The sequence below is a fragment of the Syngnathoides biaculeatus genome, chromosome 23 (genome assembly GCF_019802595.1).
Source record: "Syngnathoides biaculeatus isolate LvHL_M chromosome 23, ASM1980259v1, whole genome shotgun sequence".
Taxonomy (NCBI): domain Eukaryota; kingdom Metazoa; phylum Chordata; class Actinopteri; order Syngnathiformes; family Syngnathidae; genus Syngnathoides; species Syngnathoides biaculeatus.
The window spans coordinates 1,396,529-1,419,162 of record NC_084662.1 but is presented as its reverse complement, the minus strand read 5'-3'; the positions used below and the strand labels follow the sequence as shown (position 1 = coordinate 1,419,162).

Here is a 22,634-nt window from a genome sequence, read left to right as displayed (position 1 = left end):
TTCTCATCCAAGCCATGTCACTCTAGGCTGTTTTCAAATCCAGGCTCCCCCTGTGTGGAGATTGTATGTTCTCCCCGTGATTATATGGGGTTTCCCTTGGGTCCTCCGGTTTCCTCCCACATATTAAAAAAAATGTGGTAAGTTAACAGAAGACTCTTAATTCCCCATAATTGTGAATGCAAGTGTGAATGGTTGTTGTTGTCCATATGAGCCTTGTGATTGACTCTCGCCCAAAGTCAACTGGGATTGGCTCCAGCAAGGTCTGTCACGCTAAAGAGGATAAACAGTACAGAAAATGAATGAATGAATGTCTGATGTTGCGGGTTCGCTTCGTACTTGTTCAACAGCAGGAAAGTAGACGGACACCATTCTATAACTAATCTGAGCTCTTAATTCCACAATTTATCTGTGCAGCAGGACTTGAACTGACTACAATTTATTGATCTCCAATGGTTTGGAGGACTCTAAAAATAAAATTGTCATGGATTTTGATTAATATTCACACAACCTTTCGACTTAAAGCGCCAGCTCGTCAGACGTTTTAAAATCAATACAAACCTCAGGTTGGAGAGCGCTGAAGAGGTGAAGGTTTCCTTTAAAGTCCCCCTCCTCCCGCCCTCCCTTTTTCCTCCCAGACACACTTACCAGCACGCTGTTCTGTTCTCGCCCCTACATTCCTTTCCACTCTTGCTTAGTTCATAAAATCTCCTTGTTCACCTGACAACGCTGCTCTTACCAGATGACATTTGAAATGAGGAGAGGTAACTTCGTAAACTCTTCCTTTGAGAGGTAAGGTGAACGTAACCGAATTCCTTCAGAGTTTGTAGTCGATAAGAACAAGGCTGCTTTTGTATGGCCATTTGGTATTATTGGCATTCTAGAAAATGATGTACCTTACGGAGTTCATTTTCCACGGACTCGAGAATCACCTCACAGAATGCTTTCTGAAAAGACGTGTTAAAACTAGTTTGACAGTATACCCAAGACGATGTTACCAATAATTTCGGATTTTCTGTTTTCATTAAAATGTTTTAGTCATGGGCGGTACGGTGGTCGACTGGTTCGCATTTCTTCTTCACAGTTATGAGGACCGGGGTTCAAATCCTAACATTCCCCCCGCACCACATGTGTGGACTCACCCCGTGGCCGGGCCGTAGGTTTTCTCCTGGTACTCCGATTTCCTTCCTCATCGAAAAAAAAAAAAACATGCTTGGTTGATTGAAGACTCTAAACCGCCCTTCGGTACAAATTATTATTTTTTTTTTTTCTGTCTACCACCTCCCACCCGAAGATAGCTGGGATAGGCTCCAGCACGCCGCGATCCATGTGAGGATAAGCTCTACAGAAAATGGATGGGCATCAACAACTCATTGTTCATAATTATACAATTATCACATTTGTTTGCACCGAAGTCTTTGTTCAGCAGATTGGTGCAAATCTTTAAACTCATGAACTCATTTTTGTCTTTAAATAAATATATTCTGTCAAAGAAATGAATACCCATATGTAGTGTCTTTCTCAAAATAAAAAAATGTATGTTTCAGGGATCAGTTTTGTTTCTGCAACATTTTCTCAAACTGGGAATATTATGTTTCAGGATCTGAAAAACAAACAGTTTTTTTTAAAATCATTATTATTCATTCATCTTCTGAACCACTTGTCCTCGCAAGGTTCAGAAGCCCATTGGAGCTTATCCCTGGCTGGAGGTAGGGTATACCCTGAACTTGTCGCCAGTCAATTCCAGGGCACGTAGAGACAGACAACCATTCGCACCCACGATCATACCTAAGGGCAAATTAGATTCTCCAATCACTGCATGTTTTTGGGATGTGGGAGGAAGTTGGAGTACCCAAACAAAAACCCATGCAAGGACCAGAAGAACATGCAAACGCCACACAGCTGAGGCCAGATTTGAACCCAGGTCCTAAGAACTGTGAGGTAGATGTGCTAAGCAGACATGCTTACCAGTTGTCCAACATGACACCCTAATTATTTTCATCCATTATCTGAGCTGCTCATCCTCATAAGGAGTGCAGGAGCCTATCCCAGCTGTGAGCGGGCAGAGGCAGGGTATGGTTGCCAGCCAATCGCAGGGCATGTAGCAACAAACAACCATTGGCACTCACAACTGCATATGAGGGAAGTTTAGAGTCTCCAATCAATGCATGTTTTTGGGATGTGGGAGGAAACCGGAGTGCCCGGAGAAAACCCACACAGGCACTGGGAGAACACGCAAATTGAGTACAGGCGGGGGTGGGATATGAACCCCGGTCCTCAGAACTGTGAGGCCAACGCTCTACAGCTGCACCACTGTGCAGGATTATTATTATTATTATTTATTATTATTTAAATTCTATTTAGTCTGTTATTTTAGCTGCCTAACCACTTTACCAGTGGTATGTGATAGAAAACCAAAATAACAGAGTATAACTATGCTTTGGGAAATTTGTTTTTTGTATTCTTTTTTCCAGGTGGCTATTAGTTATTACCAAGAGAATGCTAAGATCCTGGAATTTACTCACTTGAAAACAGAAGGCCAACACGAATAATTCTGCACAGCAGTTTGGTGTTTTAAGACTTTCAGCTCAGTGAAGTAATGTTACTTCAGGAATGGTCCACTTATGACCTCCACGCCTTCTTGTCTAGTCATAAGTCTTTCCACCTCTTAGGCTGATTGACAGATATTGATGTATGAATATGATAAATCAATCTGCAAATGGGAACACAACATCCACAGTTGCCCACTTCGTTGAAGTACTAAAGTTAGGGCAGCAAACACTTTCAGTTTTGTGCTCAGTAATGTCTATTTCTGTTGGAAAGGCTCAGCTATCAACAGCTGTATCTGATTATTCTCAGAATGTGGGTTTTTTTTTGTGCAGAGCATGAGCTGACTTCCAATCCTTTTTCTCTCTTAGCTGAACTCGTTTGGCAATGCTGCAGCCCCCTCTCTGATGAGACAATGAGAACCCACACACGTGGGGCCCCTACAGTCTTCCTCTTAAGTTTGCTGTTGCTCCTCCTGCCTCTGACTGCAGCAGACCCAAGTGGAGGAATCCCCTTCATGGGAGGCAACTACAATGGCCACCCAATGCTGTATTTCGATCAGGCAGACGTTGTAGAGCTTCAGCTGGCGGCTGGAAGCACTCATAAGGAGATGGCAAGACGGATCCGCGAAGCCGGGGAAACCATGCTTGAACGCCCAGAAGAGTACCTGCCTCCCTGGAGCCCCACAGAATTCAGCGCCCGATGGAATGAGATTTACGGAAACAATCTGGGTGTGCTGTCCATGTTCTGTCTGCTGTATCCACACAGAACTGGAGCACTTGAATTGGCCAAGGACTACATGGAGAGGATGGCAGCTCAGCCTAGTTGGTATATTTTCATCATCTTTCATCATCTCATTTTGTTCATGTAATACCTCACAGCAAGGTCACTATAAAAATGGGAGGTGCAGATCTGATTTGCTTGTACTGTATTTCAAAATAACATATTACACATTGGGGGGAAAAAAACAAAATTAGTTACATTCAAAAGTAATCTGATTACTAATAGGAGAAGTACTCTTCTTACTGCAGTGGAAAAATATTTTATACTTGTGTTCTCCCCTATGTATTTGAAGTTTGAAAAACAACAACTTGAAACTAGTAAAAATTTAGAAAAATAAGTTACTTTTTACATGATGAGTCTTATTTGTGTGTTTGGACTAGAAATAAGAGAAATGTTTTGGTAAGATTTGTATTTTTCTCAATGTACATTCAAATAATTTGCAGGGTAAACAAGTCACGATTAAAAAAAACTAACTACAGCCACCCATGCAATTGATGATCCATGCAATTAAGGTTGCAGGTGAACTAGGCTATGTTCACGTACATTAACATCTTTAGACAGTTTAGTCTTCCATTAACCCAGTGCTTCTCATATAGTGGGGGGGCCGGTGCAATGGCGGGGTAGGGGGGTGGGGTTTGAGGGCTGTGTGTGACCATGGGGAACGTCCTTTTTTGTTTTTGCCATGCTAGAATAAAGTGTAATTGCACATCCACAACAGTAGTCTGCAGTGCCACTCTCATTGTCAGTGTGCACAAGTAGCATTAACGCTCTGGTGGAGGGTTTTTTTTTTTTTTTGTATTGCACCGTGCAGGCGATCCGAAGTACAGTACACGAACCCATGAGAGACAACATATATATATATATATATATATATATACAGTATATTTTTTTTAACAGGGATGAAAAGAAAGGCGGAGAGAGACAAACACAATGAGACAAAACAAAGTCACCTGAAAGCTAAAACAAAGAAATATGACGAAGCATACATTGACGAGAATGAGTATTTGAACACCCTGCTGTATTGTAAGTTCTCCCACTTACAAATCATGAAGGGGTCTGAAATGTTCATCATAAGTGCATGTCCACTGTTAGGGAGATAATCTAAAAAGAAAATCCGGAAATCACAATGTATGACTTTTTAACGATTTATTTGTGTAATACAGGTGCAAACAAGTATTTGAACACCTGAGAAAACTAATTTTAATATTTGATACAGTAGCCTTTGTTTGCAATTACAGAGGTCAAACGTTTCCTGTAGTTATTCACCAGGTTTGCACACATTGCCAGAGGGATTTTGGCCCACTCCTCCACACAGATCTTCTCTAGATCAGACAGGTTTCTGGGCTGTCGGTGAGAAACACGGAGTTTCAGCTCCCTACAAATATTTTCTATTGGGTTTAGGTCTGGAGACTGGCTTGGCGACGCCAGAACCTTGATATGCTTTTCACGGAGCCAATCCTTGGTTTTCCTGGCTGTGTGCTTCGGGTCATTGTCATGTTGAAAGACCCAGCCACGACCCATCTTTTATGCTCTGACTGAGGGAAAGAGGTTGTTCCCGAAAATCTCACAATACATGGCCGCGGTCATCCTCTCCTTAAAACAGATTGTTGTACTATGTCATGTACACAAAAGCACCCCAAAACATGATGCTACCACCCCCATGCTTCACAGTAGGGATGGTGGAACTCATCATTTGTCTTCCTCCAAACACGATTGTTGGACTTATGACCAAAAAGTTCCATTTTGGTCTCATCTGACCACAAATCCTTCTCCCATGACTCCCCTGTATCATCTAAATGTTCATTGGGAAACTTAAGATGGGCCTTGGCATGTGCTGGTGTCAGCAGGGGAACCTTCCATGCCATGCATGATTTCAAACCATGGCGTCTCAGTGTATTACCAACAGTGGACGTTGGAAACGGTGATCCCAGTTCTTTTCAGGTCATTGACCAAGTCCTGTCATGTAGTCCTTGGCTGATTCCTCACCTTTCCCAGGATCATTGAGACCCCACGAGGTGATGTCTTGCATGGGACTCCACTACGATTGAGATTGACCGTCATGTAGATTCTTCCATTTTCTAATGATTGGTCCAACAGTAGACCTTTTTTCACCAAGCTGCTTGGCAATTTCTCCATAGCCCTTTCCAGCCGTGTGTCCGGTGTCTTTGGACAGCTCTTTTGTCTTGGCCATGTTAAAAATTTGAGTCTTATTGATTGTATGGGTGTCTTTATGCAGCTAACAACCTCACACAGGTGCATATGATTCAGGATAATACAAGGAGTGAAGGTGGACTTTTAAAGGCGGACTAACAGTTCTTTGAAGGTCATAACTCTAGCTGATAGACAGTTGTTCAAATACTTATTTGCAGCTGTATATCACAAATAACTCGTTTATAAAATCATACATTGTGATTTCTGGATTTTTCTTGTTAGATTATCTCTTTCACAGTGGACATGCACCGAAGAGGAAAATTTCAGACCCCTCCATGATTTCTAAGTGGGAGAACTTGCAATATAGCAGGGTGTTGAAATACTTATTTTCTTCACTGTATATGCAAGCTGCCAGTTGAAGTTTCAAAGACACTCTGGTCTGTGTAGTTTTGAAGTTCTATCTTTGCTTCCTTAGTTCACTTCATTGTTTTCACCATAGGGTTTGCATATTTAGGTTTTTGCCTGTATATTGGTATTATGTGAATTAAGTAGTGATTAGATGAGTCCAGAGCACATAAGGAATATCACTGTATGTGTCATTTACCGTATTATTGCAGTGGTCTAGAATGTTGTTTTCCCTGGTAGGACAGTTGATTTATCAATGGAGCTTGTGGTTGGTCGAGTTTAGCTTTGTTTAAGTCCCTGAGAATAGTGAGGGGTGAATCGGAGTCCCTTTTTAAAACTTTGTTTGACCTGTTCAGCAAGCATTGCGAGTGCAACATTCATGTTAGCTTGAGGAGGAATGTCGGCACGCGATTATGAAAGAGGCAAACGCACGAGTAGAACGAAGAACGAAGTAGAATGTAATTACAAAACAGAGACTCCAAGTCTAAGCTGCGTTGTGTGCTGAACTCATTGACGTCAGTAGACCATTTTTCATTAATATAGAAGCGTGACAGGTGGTCTTCGGCGTTGTCTGTTTCAAGGAAGATGCAACACTGGGACATTTTTGTAGACGATCTCTTTTTTTTTGTGACGGAATAACGGAAAAACCTCCGTATGAATTTAGACTGTCCGCTCGAGCTCCTCTCCTAGAATAAGACTGTACAAAAGGGCGGCCACGACTACATGGTAAAATAGATAAAAAAATTCAACAAAACATTCCTGACGGAATAACAGAAAAACCTCCGTATAAATATAGACTCTCTGCTCGAGTTCCTACACAAAGAAAATACAGATGGGATCAGCAATCCTGAAGTCAGTTCGGCATGTCACACCATCATGCCTGTGATCAACTATCAGAAAAATATCCTTTTTTGTAACTCTACAGACACAAACCCACTATGTAACAGGAAAAGACAAAACACTAACATTGAGACGAAAATATGCATAATAAACAGAACATTAGGATGGTTCAGGATTGATAAACACGGGCACCTACCACTTCCGGAGGAATATTGAGAGTGAGGCCGCAGAAAACATCCATAGTAGGAACCACAGAAGAAGAAATATATTACAGAGGAGGACCATGAAGCCAATACACTGTTTACACAGGATCAGGAGGCCTTTTCTTGTCAGTTTCCAACAGATTTTGTGTAGAAAAATCAATACACATATTGACCCGGTTACATTAGCATCGCCTTTTTTCCCCTGATAACTCTGTGACTTGGTGTGCCCGGTGCAGTTGGAAGCATTATGGCTTGTTCATAAAGTTATGTCAATGAGAAGCATAGGGCGGCAGAATGTCCAAGGTCATGAGTGGTCTTTTTGGGAAGATGACGCTTGTCCATTGTGTTGAGTAGGGAGTGTGGATTTGTGAGATGAATCGAGGGGAGCGGCATACAAAATCCTCTATTACAGTGCTTGACCTGTACTTCGGCTTGCTTTCTGTCATCTTCAGCTCCATGCTCAACTGTGGCCACAACTCCTGTAAGTAACTCCTGAAAAATAAAAAATAAAAAAGTGAACGGATTTCTGAAAGTTGGTGAAAGTCTGGATAAGACTCCCTAATGTTTAGTAAGTCTTCCCTTTTCTAAGTGAGTTATGTAATGTCTCCAAAAATGTACAAAAAACACAAAACATAAAGGCACTTTGACCCAAGACAAATGCGTTAGTTGCTCGGAGCAGTGGATCACTGTAATTGGATTGTTTGTGCACCAACCTTAATTGAGTCCACCCCCCACCCCCTGATCATCTTGAATAAACTGTGTTCATCTCGAAAGCTAAATCAGGCATGTTTCCCTAAGGCAGTGCACAGAAAAATTTCTCATCTCTCTTTCACCACATAGCCTCAGGCGAAGTGTCTGTTTTATTAGCTAGCGAATGAAGGAAGACTAGTAAGAGTGATGTTATCGGCGGTTTGTTAGCCATTAGCTGAGCTAGCCAGCTGGCTTATTTGCCCCGCTTCTGCTTCTGTGAGGATCATTTCCTCTTGGTGGCATCACTGCGTCTTGTGTACCACTTAGTTGCTGAGAGTACTTGTCAACGTAGTTGGAATAATTGTGTTGATGGCACGAAAATCAGCTCGTTATCAAGGGGCTTAATCCTGAGCGCTTGAGAATCTGCTGCACCGCCAGCAGTCACCATCTTCTACATTGTTACAATACAATATATTTAACTTTGTCCGAAGACACCAGCAATAAAGAAAATGAAAATTTAGCCAGCTAGGCTTCAAACTATCACATCATGAACCCGTTGTCATGCTTGTTAGTGAATCATACATTGGAAGTCCGCTCACCCGTTTTACAGGTTTGGTCACGTGATATTCTGGATATGCTTGAATACTTAAGTAGTGAGGAGAACTCATGCTTGCCTCAGACTGTAATATCTGGTTGATATCGCATGAAAACAAATGGACAACATTCAAGTTAGATCTGCTCTCTTTCTGATTTTTCTGGTTAGAGTTGCTTAAGCCACGCTATGGGCTCTGGGTGATTTTTTTTTTTTTTTTTTTTTTAATTTCTTAAGAATTTAAACACACTTGTCCCTAGGTGTGATTGTGACTGCAGCTGTTTGTCTCTCTGCCTTGTGATTGGCTGGCAACCAGTTCAGGGTATACCCTGCCTCCTGCCTGTTGACACATGGGATAGGTGGTAGCACTCTCACGACTCTCGTGAGGATATGCAGCTAAAACAATGAATGGATGGATAGATAATTTATACATTGTTCCTTTGATAAAGTTTTGTACACTTTACTGACAATGTGCTGGTGTGACACCATCCGCAATGGTGGTCCACTTTTTTGGATAAGTGTTGCAAAATATCACAAAAAGCCAACTTACGTCAACACAATTATTAATTTCATGCTTGCTTTCAGTTTATCACATTTTAATTATGTAGAACCAAAAATGAAGGATTTTTTTTCAGTGTACTAGTGGAGTTAATCTGAAGCTTGTACCAGGAAGGACATATTATATGAAAATAGTGCCAAACAAATTATACAAGTGTCTTGCTGTGGCGATCCCTGTTAGGAGGAGCACATAGTCACAAATATGACTTAAATTATTTTTACTCACTAAAATCTTCTGTTTTGTCCTGCAGGTTGGTTAAAGATGCCCCCTGGGATGAAGTTCCTGTGGCACACTCTTTGGTTGGGTTTGCCACTGCTTATGACTTTCTGTTTGAATACTTGAACAAGGACCAACAGGAGCGATTTCTCCAGGTGATTGGCAAGACATCTCATCTCATGTATGAGAAATCCTATAGTCGTGGCTGGGGATTTCAATACCTACACAACCATCAGCCAACTAATTGCGTGGCTTTGCTCACAGGAAGCCTGGTTTATATGACTCAAGGTCAGTAAGAATTTTATAAATTGTCTTTTTAGCCAGCAGGATCCCCTGGTCTATGTAACTAAAATGGATGTGTTGAAGTATTTATCCGTTTTGATAATCATGTCACATATATATTTCAGCTTTTCTACTGAGGTATAGCTCGGTTGATGTTTACATGGTTATGGTAAGTTGAGTTTGTGGTGATCCAGTATGTCCTGGGTTAAATTTGCCAATGTCCAAGTCTCTAACTTTTTCCCCCTAACCGTTTCCCCAGATGGAGGATGTTTGTGGAGGAGGTGATTTTTCAGTCAGTTTTACTGACTTGGTCTCTTCTTTACTCCATCTCTGAACTTTTTTTGAACATTTTTTCTGAACTTAATTTCCATCATTTCACATAGCTTCTTCTTCTTCTTTTCCTTTCGGCTTGTCCCGTTAGGGGTCGCCACAGCGTGTCATCTTTTTCCATCTTAGCCTATCTTCTGCATCTTCCTCTCTAACCCCAACTGCCCTCATGTCTTCCCTCACCACATCCATAAACCTTCTCTTTGGTCTTCCTCTCACCCTTTTGCCTGGGAGCTCCATCCTCAGCATCCTTCTACCAATATACTCACTCTCTCGCCTCTGAACATGTCCAAACCATCGAAGTCTGCTCTCTCGAATCTTGTCTCCAAAACATCCAACTTTGGCTGTCCCTCTTATGAGCTCATTTCTAATCCTATCTAACCTGCTCACTCCGAGCGAGAACCTCAACATCTTCATTTCTGCCACCTCCAGTTCTGCTTCCTGTTGTACCTTCAGTGCCACCGTCTCTAATCCGTACATCCGGCCTCACCACTGTTTTGTAAACTTTGCCCTTCATCTGAGCAGAGACTCTTCTGTCACATAACACACCAGACATCTTCCGCCAGCTGTTCCAACCTGCTTGTACCCGTTTCTTCACTTCCTTAACACACTCACCGTTCTTCTGGATTGTTGACCCTAGATATTTGAAGTCCTCCACCCTCGCTATCTCTTCTCCCTGTAGCCTGACTCTTCCCACTCCACCTTTCTCATTCAAGCACATATATTGTGTTTTACTTTGGCTAATCTTCATTCCTCTCCTTTCCAGTGCATGTCTCCATCTTTCTAATTGTTCCTCTGCATGCTCCCTCCTTTCACTGCATATCACAATATCATCTGCGAACATCATGGTCCAAGGGGATTCCAGTCTAACCTCATCTGTCAGCCTATCCATTACCACTGCAAACAGGAAGGGGCTCAGAGCTGATCCCTGATGCAGTCCCACCTCCACCTTAAATTATTCTGTCACACCTGCGGCACATCTCACTGCTGTTCTGCTGCCCTCATACATGTCCTGTACTATTCTAACACATTTCTTCGCCACACCAGATTTGCACATGTAGTACCACAGTTCCTTACTTGATACTCTGTCATAGGCTTTCTCTAGATCCACAAAGACACAATTTAGCTCCTTCTGACCTTCTCTGTACTTTCCACAACCATCCTCAAGGCAAGTAATGCATCTGTGGTACTCTTTCTAGGCATGAAGCCAAACTGTTGCTCGCAGATACTTACTTCTGTCCTGAGTCTAGCCTCCACTATTCTTTCCCATAACTTCATTGTGTGGCCCATCAACTTTATTCCTCTATAATTCCCACAGCTCTGAACATCACCTTTGTTCTTAAAAATGGGAACTTCAACACTTTTCCTCCATTCTTCAGGCATCTTTTCACCCGCTAGTGTTCTGCTGAATAATTTGGTCAAAAACTCCACAGCCATCTCTCCAAATTGCTTCCATACCTCCACTGGTATCTCATCAGGACCAACTGCCTTTCCATTTTTCATCCTTAGTAGTGCCTTTCTGACTTCACCCTTACTAATCATTGCCACTTCCTGGTCCTTCACATTTGCCTCTTCAACTCTCCCTTCTCTCTCATTTTCTTCATTCATCAACTTCCCAAAGTATTCTTTCCATCTATTTAGCACACTACTGGCACCAGTCAACACATTTCCATCTCTATCCTTAATCATCCTGACCTGCTCCACATCCTTCCCATCTCTATCCCTCTGTCTGGCCAACCTGTAGAGATCCTTTCTCCTTCTTTCGTGTCCAACCTGGTGTACATGTCTTCATATGCCTCTTGTTTAGCCTTTGCCACCTCTACCTTTGCTCTTCGTCGCATCTCGATGTACTCCTTTCGCCTCTCCTCAGTCCTCTGTGTCCCACTTCTTCTTCGCTAATCTCTTTCCTTGTATGACTCCCTGTATTTTGGGGTTCCACCACCAAGTCTCCTTTTCACCTTTCCTACCAATTGACACACTAAGTACTCTCCTGCCTGTCTCTCTGATTACCTTGGCTGTCGTAGTCCAGTCTTCCGGGAGCTTCTGTTGCCCATCGAGAGCCTGTCTCACCGCTTTCCGAAAGGCCGCACAACATTCTTCCTTTCTCAGCTTCCACCACATGGTTCTCTGCCCGACCTTTGTCTTCTTAATCTTCCTACCCACAACCAGAGTTATCCTACCACCATCCTATGCTGTTGAGCTACACTCTCCCCTACCACTACTTTACACTCAGTAATCTCCTTCTGATTACATCGTCTGCACAAAATATAATCCACCTGCGTGCTTCTACCTCCGCTCTTATATGTCACTCTATGTTCCTCCCTCTTCTGGAAATACAGCCATCTCCATCCTTTTTGCAAAGTCCACCACCATCTGTCCCTCAAAGTTCCTTTCCTGGATGCCGTACTTACCCATCACTTCTTCATTGCCCCTGTTTCCTTTACCAATATGTCCATTACAATCTGCACCAATCACAATTCTCTCGCTGTCTGGGATGCTCAGAACTACTTCATCTAGTTCCTTCCAGAATTTCTCTTTCAACTCTAGGTCACATCCTACCTGTGGGCAGGGTTCGCACGTGTCCCTAAAAGTCCCTAAAAAACCCTAAATTTTCGAAGGTGCATTTAGGGGCTCCAAAAAGTCCTTCAAATCCGCAAAAACCGGTCAAGCCCCTAAAAAGGCCTTAAATTATAAAAAATCAAAGGGAGGACCTCTACCGCCAAAATTCACCCGAAAAAAAATTATTTTATTTTTAAAAAAATAGCGATCCGTCTGGCGTCTAAAACAGACGGAAATTGTCAACGGAAGTCACCGTGTTGACAAGGAGTCGCCATCTTGTCGTTGATATTCCATTTTTTGTTTCCGTGAGTCGGCATTTCACTTCGTCTTCGTTACGTCTTTCATCGATCCAACTTGTATCATGGGGAAGTGCATTTTTCAAGATGCTTGGGTTGAAAGTAAGGAGTTTGGAAGCTAGGTTCGTCGAGATGCAAAAGATCGGCACATGTTTTACTGCCATCTGTGCAAGCAGAGCTACCAGCTAGGAAAGATGGGGGTCAAAGCGCTGGAGTCGCACCGGAAAAAAAGGAGACATGCTGATTTGGCGAACACTCTCTCATCTTCCGATGGTATGAATCTGTTTCTAAAATATAAAGCTAGTGAAGCATCAACTTCAGGCAGTGGTACTAGCAGTGCATGCGCAGCTACAGTTGTCCAGCCATCGACTTCAACCAGTCCAGAAGTCAGGCTCTATGAACGTAGTTCAATACACGAAGGCAGACCCGTTAAAGCCAGAGATCGTGTGGACTTTAAAAGTGATCTGCAGCCATTACAGTTACAAATCTTGTGAAAATAATTCGAAAGTGTTTGCAGTCATGTTCCCAGACAGTGACATTGGTAAAAACTACCACTGTGGGGAAAGGAAGACTTCGTACCTGGCTACATTTGGCATCGCTGCCCACTTTTCATCTCTATTGCCTCAAAGCCAGAATCGAGACTGACACATCTACGCTTATTGAGAAGGCTGACAGGCTGTGTGAGCAGGCAGAAGAAAAGAGGAAGCTGAGGTTTATCACCGAGCCCAATGGACTCAGAGGCAGAGCAAAGGACAAGAGAGCCTCTTGGGCACCTCTGCAGCAGCAAATAGAGGAGGCACTGGGTAGGCTCAAGGAGCTAGAGTAGTGGTGCTGAGACAGACATCAGTAGAAGACATTTGTGTATATAGTTGCAATTGTAGTTAGAATCAGATACTGTTATGTGAAGACGTTGACAATGGTCATATCAATGAGAACTACCACAAGGGGCGACAGGTGATCACTGTCACAGGTACTGAGGTACTGGAACCTTTGATGAACCAAGAACAGCCGATGGCACCATTGGGTGAGTCTTTTTTCCTTACTCTTGATTTCCTATGATGGCCCTAAATTTTTCGTGTCGGCCCGAAATTTTTTCAGTTTCAGCCCTAAATTTTTCGTGTCAGCCCCTAAGAATGGCCCTAAAAAGCCCTTAAATTTTTTGGGTCCGACTGAGTATGAACCCTGTGTGGGGCATAGCCGCTAACCACATTATACATAGCACCCTAAATTTAAAATTTTAGTCTCATCACTCGATCTGATACTCTTTTCACCTCCAAGACATTCTTAGCCAGCTCTTCCTTTAAAATAACCCCTACTCCATTTCTCTTCCAATCTACTCCGTGATAGAATAATTTAAACCCTGCTCCTAAACTTCTAGCCTTACTACCTTTCCACCTGCTCTCTTGGATGCATAGAATATCAACCTTTCTCCTAATCATCATGTCAACCAACTCCTGAGCTTTTCCTGTCATTGTCCCAACATTCAAAGTCCCTCCACTCAGTTGTAGGCTCTGTGCATTCCTCTTTTTCTTCTGACGATGGAACCGGTTTCCTCCTCTTCTTTGTCTTCCACCCACAGTAGCTGAATTTCCACCGACGCCCTGCAGGTTAGCAGTGCTGGGGGCGGGGGTTGTTAACCCGGGCCACGACCGATCCGGTATGGGATTCTTTAGATGAACGCTCATATTTGTTTGGAACAGTTTTTACGCCGGACGCCCTTCCTGACGCAACCCTCTGCATTTATCCAGGCTTGGGACCGGCCTACAAATTGCACTGGTTTGTGCTCCCATGGGGCTGCATTATCATTTCACATAGCTACTTCGTGCTTACCTTGTATTACTTTACACTTATTGAACTTCACCGCTACTGTAATTTTTTTGTTTCAGTTTTGCTTCATTATGTTCGGGTCTTTTCTCTTGCACAACCTTTTTTGCAACATATTCTTATCTGTCACCAGATGACCATTTCCAAAAATTATCTGCCCAAGGTGATTTTGTGCCTCTTTTTGGCTGTTTATGAAGGGTTAGGGTTGGGTCATTATACAGCACCAATGCATGACCAGTTGCAACTTTTCCTGGATGTTTCTTCGGCATAAGCTTCAAACTTCGCTGAAACATTGCCAACACTTCCTCTATCTCTGTGGTAGAAATAAATTAAATAAAACTAATTAATTTGTTAATTTATTAAATCCTCCATTGCCAGCTCATCCTCAGCTCTGTAGCTACAAAATAATTTTCACACACTTGGCTGGTGTTATTGACTTGATGGATTCAATCTGCTTGAGAATCGTACATATTGAAATACTGTATCTGTAATAATTTTTTGTCAAACACCGATTTGTACAAACAAGACATTCAAACTCAGAGGTTCCACTGTTCTTGGGGTGAACAATTCAGAGCAATGGTAAGTGTGGTAAGGAAGTGAAGAAGCAGGTTGGAACAGCTGGCAGAAGCTGTCAGGTGTCTTATGTGACGGAAGATTCTCTGTAAGGATGAAGGATAAAATTTATACAAAAGTGTTTCGGCCATCCGGATTAGAGACAGTGGCACTGAAGAGACAACAGGAAGCTGACCTGGAGGTGCCAGAAATGAAGATGTTGAGGTTCTCTCTCGGAGTGAGCAGGTTGGATAGGATTATGAATGAGCTCATTAGAGGAACAGTCAAAGTTAGATTTGTAGGAGACAAATTTAGAGAGTGCCGTGGTTTAGACACATCCAGAGAATAGAGAATGAAGTTAGTATATTGGTTGAAGCTTTATGAGGATGGAGCTGACAAGAAAAATAGTCAGAGAAAGACCAAAGAGCAGATTGACAAAGAGCAGATTGATAGATTTTGTGAGGGAGACACGAGGACTGTTGATTTTGGAAAGATGCAGGAGATAGGCATACATGGAAAAAGATGACCCACTGTGGGGACCCATAACTTGACAAGCCGAAAGGAAAACACAATTGAGTATCGAGTAATGATTATGTTTTGTAATCAAACAGCTTGCAGAGTTATTTTTATCGCGTTACATAATATACTGGAATACCAAGTAAAGTTCCCGATGACATACCGGTGGAGGTATAGAAGCAATTTGGTGAGGTGGCTGTGGAGTTTTTGACCAACTTATTCAATAGAATACTAGCGGGAGAGAAGATGCCAGAAGAATGGAGGAAAGGTGTGCTAGACCCCATTTTTAAGAACAAAGAGTACCACAGATGCACTATTTGCCTTAAGGATGCTCGTGGAAAAGTACAGAGAAGGTCAGAAGGAGCTACATTGTGTCTTTGTAGACCTAGAGAAAGCATATGAGTATCAAAGAGGGGAACTATGGTACTGCATGCCCAAGTCTGTACCGGAGAAATATGTTAGAATAGTACAGGACATGTATGAGGGTAGCAGAACAGCGGTGAGATGTGCCGTTGGTGTGTCAGAAGAATTTAAGGTAGAGGTGGGACTGCATCAGGGTTAGAAAGATGGAGGTACACACTGGAAAGGAGAGGAATGAAGATTAGCCATAGTAAAACAGAATATATGTGCGTGAATGAGAGGGATGGAGGAGGAAGAGTGAAGCTTCAGGGAGAAGAGATAGCAAAGGTGGACGACTTCAAATACTTGGGGTCAACAATACAGAGCAATGGAGAGTGCAGTAAGGAAGTGAAGAAACGGGTCCAAGCTGGATGGAACAATTGGCGGAAGGTGTCTGGTGTTCCATGTGACAGAAGAGTATCCGCCAGGATGAAGGTCAAAATTTATAAAGCAGTGGCCATGATTTACGGATTAGAGACGGTGGCTCTGAAGATACAACAGGAAGCAGAACTTGAGGTAGCAGAAATGAAGTCTTGAGGTTCTCGCTTGCTGTGAACAGGTTTGATAGGATTAAAAATGAGCTCATTAGAGGGACAGCCAAAGTTAGGGTTAGGGATGTTTTAGAGACAAGGTTCAAGAGAGAAGACTTCGATGGTTTGGACATATTCAGAGACGAGAGAGAAAGTATGCTGGTAGAAACGTCCTGAGGATGGAGCTGCCAGGCAAAAGAGCGAGAGGAAGACCAAAGAAAACTTGATGGATGTTGTGGGGGAGGACGAGAGGACAGTTGGTGTTCGAGAGGAGGATGCACGAGATAGGCTTAAATGGAAAAAGATGACACGTTGTGGCGACCCCTCACGGGACAGGCTGAAAGAAGAGGAAGAAGAAGAATAAAACAGCTTGCAGAATTATTTTTATCGTGTTACATAATGTACTGGAATACCGAGTAAAGTTCTTGACAAAATGAAGGAACACGAAAATTCTGACAAATTTGGACAAATTGTTCTGCTTGTTCATCATGGCCAGGATTGCGGTCGACTGGTCTTACATCTGTCTCACAGTTCTGGGGACCAGGGTTCAAATCCGACCTGCCTTATGTGGAGTTTACATGCTCTCCCTGTGCCTGCATTTGTTTTCTCTTCCACATCCCAAAAACATTCATTGTAGATTAATTGAAGACCATGAGTGTGAATATGAGTATGAATGGTTGTTTACAGCATATGTGCCCTCCTGTTGGCTGGGGACCCGTTTAGGGTGTACCCCATCTCTTGCCCAAAGATAGCTGGGAAAGTCTCCAGTACACCCGTGACACTAGTAACAATAAGAAGTCTGGAAATTGGATGGATGGATGTTTAATACTGTACAGTTATTTGTTGTGCCTTTCAATTTGGTTTTGAATTAAGATCTTCAGCAATTTTAAAGTGTACTATAGTCATGAATTCAGAAAAATAATGCACAATATGGGGCCTTTTGTGTATCAGTCACCCTTCTCTTCACATAGTCGCCCAATGCCAAAAGTAAATGAACATCATTTTGTGAATTATTATTTTCGTTATGTACTTTGAATTCTTATTGTTGGCAATGGTCTTGGAACGGATTACGCTATTTACATGTTAAATTGGGTTACGAAAAATTCACGTCCTGAAACAATTTCTGGAACGGATTAATTCTGCTAGTAGATATACCACTGTATATTATCAATAACTTGCTACCTCTCAAAACTGTGGTTTTTGAATACATGTTGGGTGTTAGAAACTAGGTCGGTAATGGTACATCTACAGGAAGTAAAAGGGCTGTCAACATGTTTTCTAGGTTATTTACAGGAAGCTTACCTTTGGACCAAACAAGTCCTGTCCATCATGGAGAAATCTATGGTTCTTCTTCAAGATATCACAGACGGATCCCTGTATGAAGGGGTGGCATATGGGACTTACACAACACGCTCTCTGTTCCAGTATATGTTTCTGGTGCAGCGCCACTTTTCCATAAGCCACTTCGACCACCCCTGGCTCCAAAAACACTTCAATTTCCTATACAGGACCATCCTTCCAGGTAAATTGACTATCATCATACTCACTTTGTTACTGTTATTTTCAGTTGTATTGTATTATACACTTTATTTTAAAAATGTTTTTTGCTTTTACTTAAAAGGGGTTTAAGTAATACTAGAAAGCCAAGAATGCTGTCCAATATTCAATATATATACAGTGGTTAGTCGTCTTTATTTTTTATTTTAACAATGGGTGGCACGATGGGGCAGGTGTAGAGTGCTGGCCTCACAGTTCTGAGGACAGGGGTTGGAATCCCGGACCCACCTGTGTGGAGTTAGCAGGTTCTCCCCGTGCCTGGGTGGGTTTTCTCCAAGCACCCTGTTTGCTCCCACATGCCAAAAACATGCATTCATTGTAAACTCTAAACTTCCCTTAGGTGTGATTGTTAGTGCAACTATCTGTCTCCATGTGCCTTATGATTGGCTGGCAACGAGTTCAGGGTGTACCCTGCTTCCTGTCCATTGACAGCTGTGATAGGCTCCAGCACTCTCGGAACCCTTGTGAGGCTGAATAAATAAATAGATAGATGGATACAGTGAAGAAATAAAGCATATGAACACCCTGCTATATTGCAAGTTCTCCCACTTAGAAATCATGGAGGGGTCTGAAATTTTCACCATCGGTGCATGTCCACTGTGAGAGGGATAATCCAAAAAGAAAAATCCATAAATGATAATGTATGATTTTTTTTTTAACAATTTACTTGTGGTACAGCTGCAAATAAGTATTTGAACACCTCTCCACCAGCTAAAATTCTGACCCTCAAAGACCTGTTAGTCCGCCTTTAAAAGTCCACCTCCACTCCATATATTATCCTGAATCAGATGCACCTGTGTGAGTTTGTTGGCTGCATAAAGACACCTGTCCACCCTATACAATCAATAAGACTAAAACTTGTAACATAGCCAAGACCAAAGAGCCAGCCAAAGACACGAGAGACAAAATTGTACAACTCCAGATGGCTGGAAAGGGCTTTGGAGAAATTGCTACACAGCTTGGTGAAAAAGGTCCACTGTTGGAGCAATCATTACAAAGTGGAAGACGCTAAACGTGACGGTCAATCTCAGTTGGAGTGGAGCCCCCATGCAAGATATTGGCTCGTGGGGTCTCAATGATCCTTAGAAAGGAATCAGCCCAGGACTACACGACAGAACTTGGTCAATGACCTGAAAAGAGCTGGGGCCACCGTTTCCAAGGTGACTGTTGGTAATACGCTAATCTCATGGTTTGTAATCATGCATGGCACGGAAGGTTCCCCTGCTTAAACCAGCACATGTTAAGGCCCGACATAAGTTTGCCAATGACCATTTGGATGATACAGAAGAGTCATGGGAGAAGGTTTTGTGGTCAGATGAGACCAAAATGGAACTTTTTAGTCATAATTCCACTGACCATGTTTGAAAGAAGACAAATGATGACTTCTATCCCAAGAACACCATTCCTACTGTGAAGCATGGGGGTGGTAGCATCATGCTTTGGGGGTGTTTTTCTGCACATGGGACAGGACGACTGCACTGTATTAAGGAGAGGATGACCACGGCCAAGTATTGTGACATTTTGGGGAACAACCGCTTTCCCTCAGTCAGAGCATTGAAGATGGGTCGTAGCTGGGTCTTTCAACATGACACTGTCCATAAGCATACACCCAGGAAAACCAAGGAGGGACTCCATGAGTAGCATATCAAGGTTCTGGCGTGGCCTAGTCAGTCTCTCGACCTAAACCCAATAGAAAATCTTTGGAGGGAGCTGAAACTCTGTGTTTCTCAGTGACAGCCCAGAAACTTGTCTGATCTATAGAACATCTGTGTGGAGGAGTAGGCCAAAATCCCTCCTGCAGTGTGTGCAAACCTCCTGATTGCAAACAAAGGCTACTGTACCATATATTAACATTGGTTTTCTCAGGTGTTCACATACTTATTTGTGTCGTGATCCTGCCGCTCAAGCCCGGACTGTGCGGGTGCCCGCGCGGCCGCGCTAATTGGCAGGCACACACCTGCACCTCATGCGGCTGATTATCCCCTGTATATATAGGACCCCGATGACGACTGGTTCTCCTCCAGATGGTTGAGGTTCATGTCCAGTTCCAGCACTCTCATATCCCTGATCGACAACCTGTGTGTACCGACCTTCGCCTGTCCTCCGACCAACCCCGTAAGCCTGACTCCTTTGATGCTCTTGCCTGCTTTGATCGATCTCCCGTGTACCGACTCTGCCTGCCCGCTGACCTGCTCTCTACGCCCGACATCCCAACTACCGCTGCTGCACCTGACTGCCTGCCCGATCCCCAACCTTCTAATAATAAACATTTTTCCCTGAATTACCTTGCATCTCCAGAGTCCTGCATTTGGGTCCTACCTCCGTTCTGATGGGCCGTGACAGAACGATCTGGCCAAAACAGGACCCAGCAGGAGAGACCCGTCGTCGCCGGGACCGACGTAAGGTAGACCGACTGCCAGAGGACCAAACCTGTTCGATCTGGGTAGGCTCCATGATGTCCTCCGCTTCTGTGTCATACGCTCCGCCGGCTAGCACTGATTATGTCCTGACAACGACCCGTCCAGCACCGCATATTCTTCTGGACTCTGATTTTTCGGACTATGAGGAGGACCTTAATTTGTATGACCAGCTGCCTGACTACGACTCAGATTACTTCGACTATGAGTCTCTTCACCGGATCTTCAATCCCGGTCACTTTCCTTCACCTCCCCGCGTTTCCAGCACCCGAACGTCTTCGCCCGGTGGGTACAAGTAGACCAATCCGTTTGAGGGAATCCACTTGGCCATCTACCTGGGACCTCCGCGTAGCGGCCAGAGGAGATGCCCAGGCCGGGAAGCTACTTTGTGCCTCCCACTGCGCGGCAACTAAGACACCGTCCTCGTCTTCCCACTCCTCGCCGGCAACGGTGAAACCGGCAGACCCGCAGCTGGTGGCGAAGCTTTCAGCCCAGAGGGAGGAGGGGCCGCGGGGTGTTCTGCCGCGAAATGCAGGCTGAGATAGCGGCCGAGCGTCGAATTTGCGGCTCTCACGGCCCAAGTCCAGCAAGGATTAGAGAACCAGCCAACCTATGCTGACGTCGCGACTGTGACGGACTCTTCACTGACTTTTGCTCACGCGGCAATGGCAACGGATCCGCTACCAGGCGAGGCTCATGTCACTGTCGCAACAGATTTGCTGCCGAGACACGCCCACGTTGCAGTTTCGACAGACTCGTTACGGACTTTTGCTCACGTGGCAGTGGCAACTGATCCGCTCCCGAGCATAGCTCACGTGGCACTGGAGACCGATCCACCGCCGCCTCACCTTGCTGTCCAAGAGGTGGCAACGTCTCCGCAGCCGCTTCTCGTCCGTGCCCAGGAGTACCGGTGGCGACCGGTCCGCGGCCCCTCCACGCTCCTGCTTCGTTGGCGACCGGTCTCCGGTCGCCCCCCGTTCCTTCTCCGACGGCGACTGGCATGCCCATACATTCCCCTTCAGGAGGAGGTGGCGATGGTTGCGCCGCCGCCTTCTCACGTTCCCGTCCAGGAGGAGGTGGCGATGGTTGCGCCGCTGCCTTGGTCTGGTTTCTGCTTCGCCGTTTGGTTCCTGATCACGGTCGTCCACCCGAATCACCCCGTGGGGATCCTGGTGCTTGGCGTCCGGGTCGTCCTCCTGACCTGTCCACCCGGACGCCTCGCGTTTGGTGGCCTGGATGGCCACCAGACTGGGGCTGAACATGTCCAAACCATTCAGTGAAAATGTTATGAAAAACATGTTTATACACAATGTAAGCATACAGTTCAATAAAAATTGAATTGTTTAGTTCTGTGGTGTATTTTTACGTCATAAACATATACATCAACATTTACACAAAGACAAAACAAAACAATTCAGGATGGAGACCATTTAAATCCTGTGTACACTTGGCCATCTGCTACAAATCTTAGACACACAGCAGGATGGAATTGGCGCGCGTTTTTTTTCTACATACAATCCCCAACACTCACTCATAAGCTGTCTATGAGCAGTATAGACCTGAAAATAAGAAAATATACTCGTATGACAATTTTCCAGAATGCGACTTAGTTTGAACAAGCCTTGATTGGACAAATTCTGGTTTTAGCCGAAACAATAATAATGTAAACAATTATTTATTTTGAGATATCTGAATGTAAATGGCAAAAACCTGCAGTGATTTGGAGAAATATTAAAATTAATAATTTTTAAATCAGCTCTTACTCGCCTTGTGGAAGATCCAGTCACTGCCGATACTGTTGCCTGAATTGGAGATCGGCAACCTCAAGTACTCATGAGTTCAGACAGCTGGCAATAAATCCTGGGTGCACTGCCGTGGATGGTCTGGATAATCTGTCATTTTCTGGTGACTATGTTGACTCTCATGGTAATAAAAATAGTTTCCCTGGGTATGCAGCATTTACATGCACACCTGTGGATATAAAAAATATATATATAATCTGTTCACATTCATAAACATCTACAGCTCAAAGACCCATATCAGTCCAGTACACAGAACCATCCACCCCATTATATTTCTATTTTCAGCATTTATTGCCCAAACAAAACCACAAGATACTGGTTTACAGCTTTCAGCATAAAGTTTAGCAGTTTTGCACGTAACATCTTGGGGAGAATTGTGATTAAAATGGGGATGGACGGTTCTGGGTACTGTCTGGTTATGGCATCAGTTTACCACGTAAATTTAGATTTATATTGAAGCAAGTTATAACCAGCTATAGCTCTCAAATTAACATGACGTTTTAAATGGATTTCGTTCATTAAAACCCTTGTTTGTGAAAATATAGCAACTTTGACTAAATACACGGCATTTGCATAATTTTAAAACAAGA

The 22,634-nt window shown here is 43.6% G+C and overlaps 1 protein-coding gene across 12 annotated transcripts in view; it reads left to right on the top strand.

Moving 5' to 3' along the window:
• The first annotated feature begins 525 nt into the window (after positions 1–525).
• dse (dermatan sulfate epimerase) overlaps positions 526–22,634 on the top strand; it is a 36,385-nt gene continuing 14,276 nt past the window's right edge. Inside the window, exons 1-6 of one of the 12 annotated variants that reach the window (XR_009793799.1) lie at positions 573–789; positions 2,916–3,372; positions 9,018–9,271; positions 17,551–17,790; positions 19,821–19,940; positions 20,124–20,268. Coding sequence is in view for 9 of the 12 variants with exons in the window: in XM_061812127.1 (XP_061668111.1) it covers positions 2,960–3,372; positions 9,018–9,271; positions 17,551–17,790; positions 18,166–18,254 (996 nt within the window). In the remaining 3 variants the exon portion in view is untranslated. Of the gene's footprint in view, positions 790–2,915; positions 3,373–9,017; positions 9,272–14,026; positions 14,105–17,550; positions 17,791–18,165; positions 18,361–19,820; positions 20,269–22,634 lie in introns of those variants that run through there. The other 11 variants (XM_061812121.1, XM_061812127.1, XM_061812120.1 and 8 more) reach the window with 11 other exon arrangements.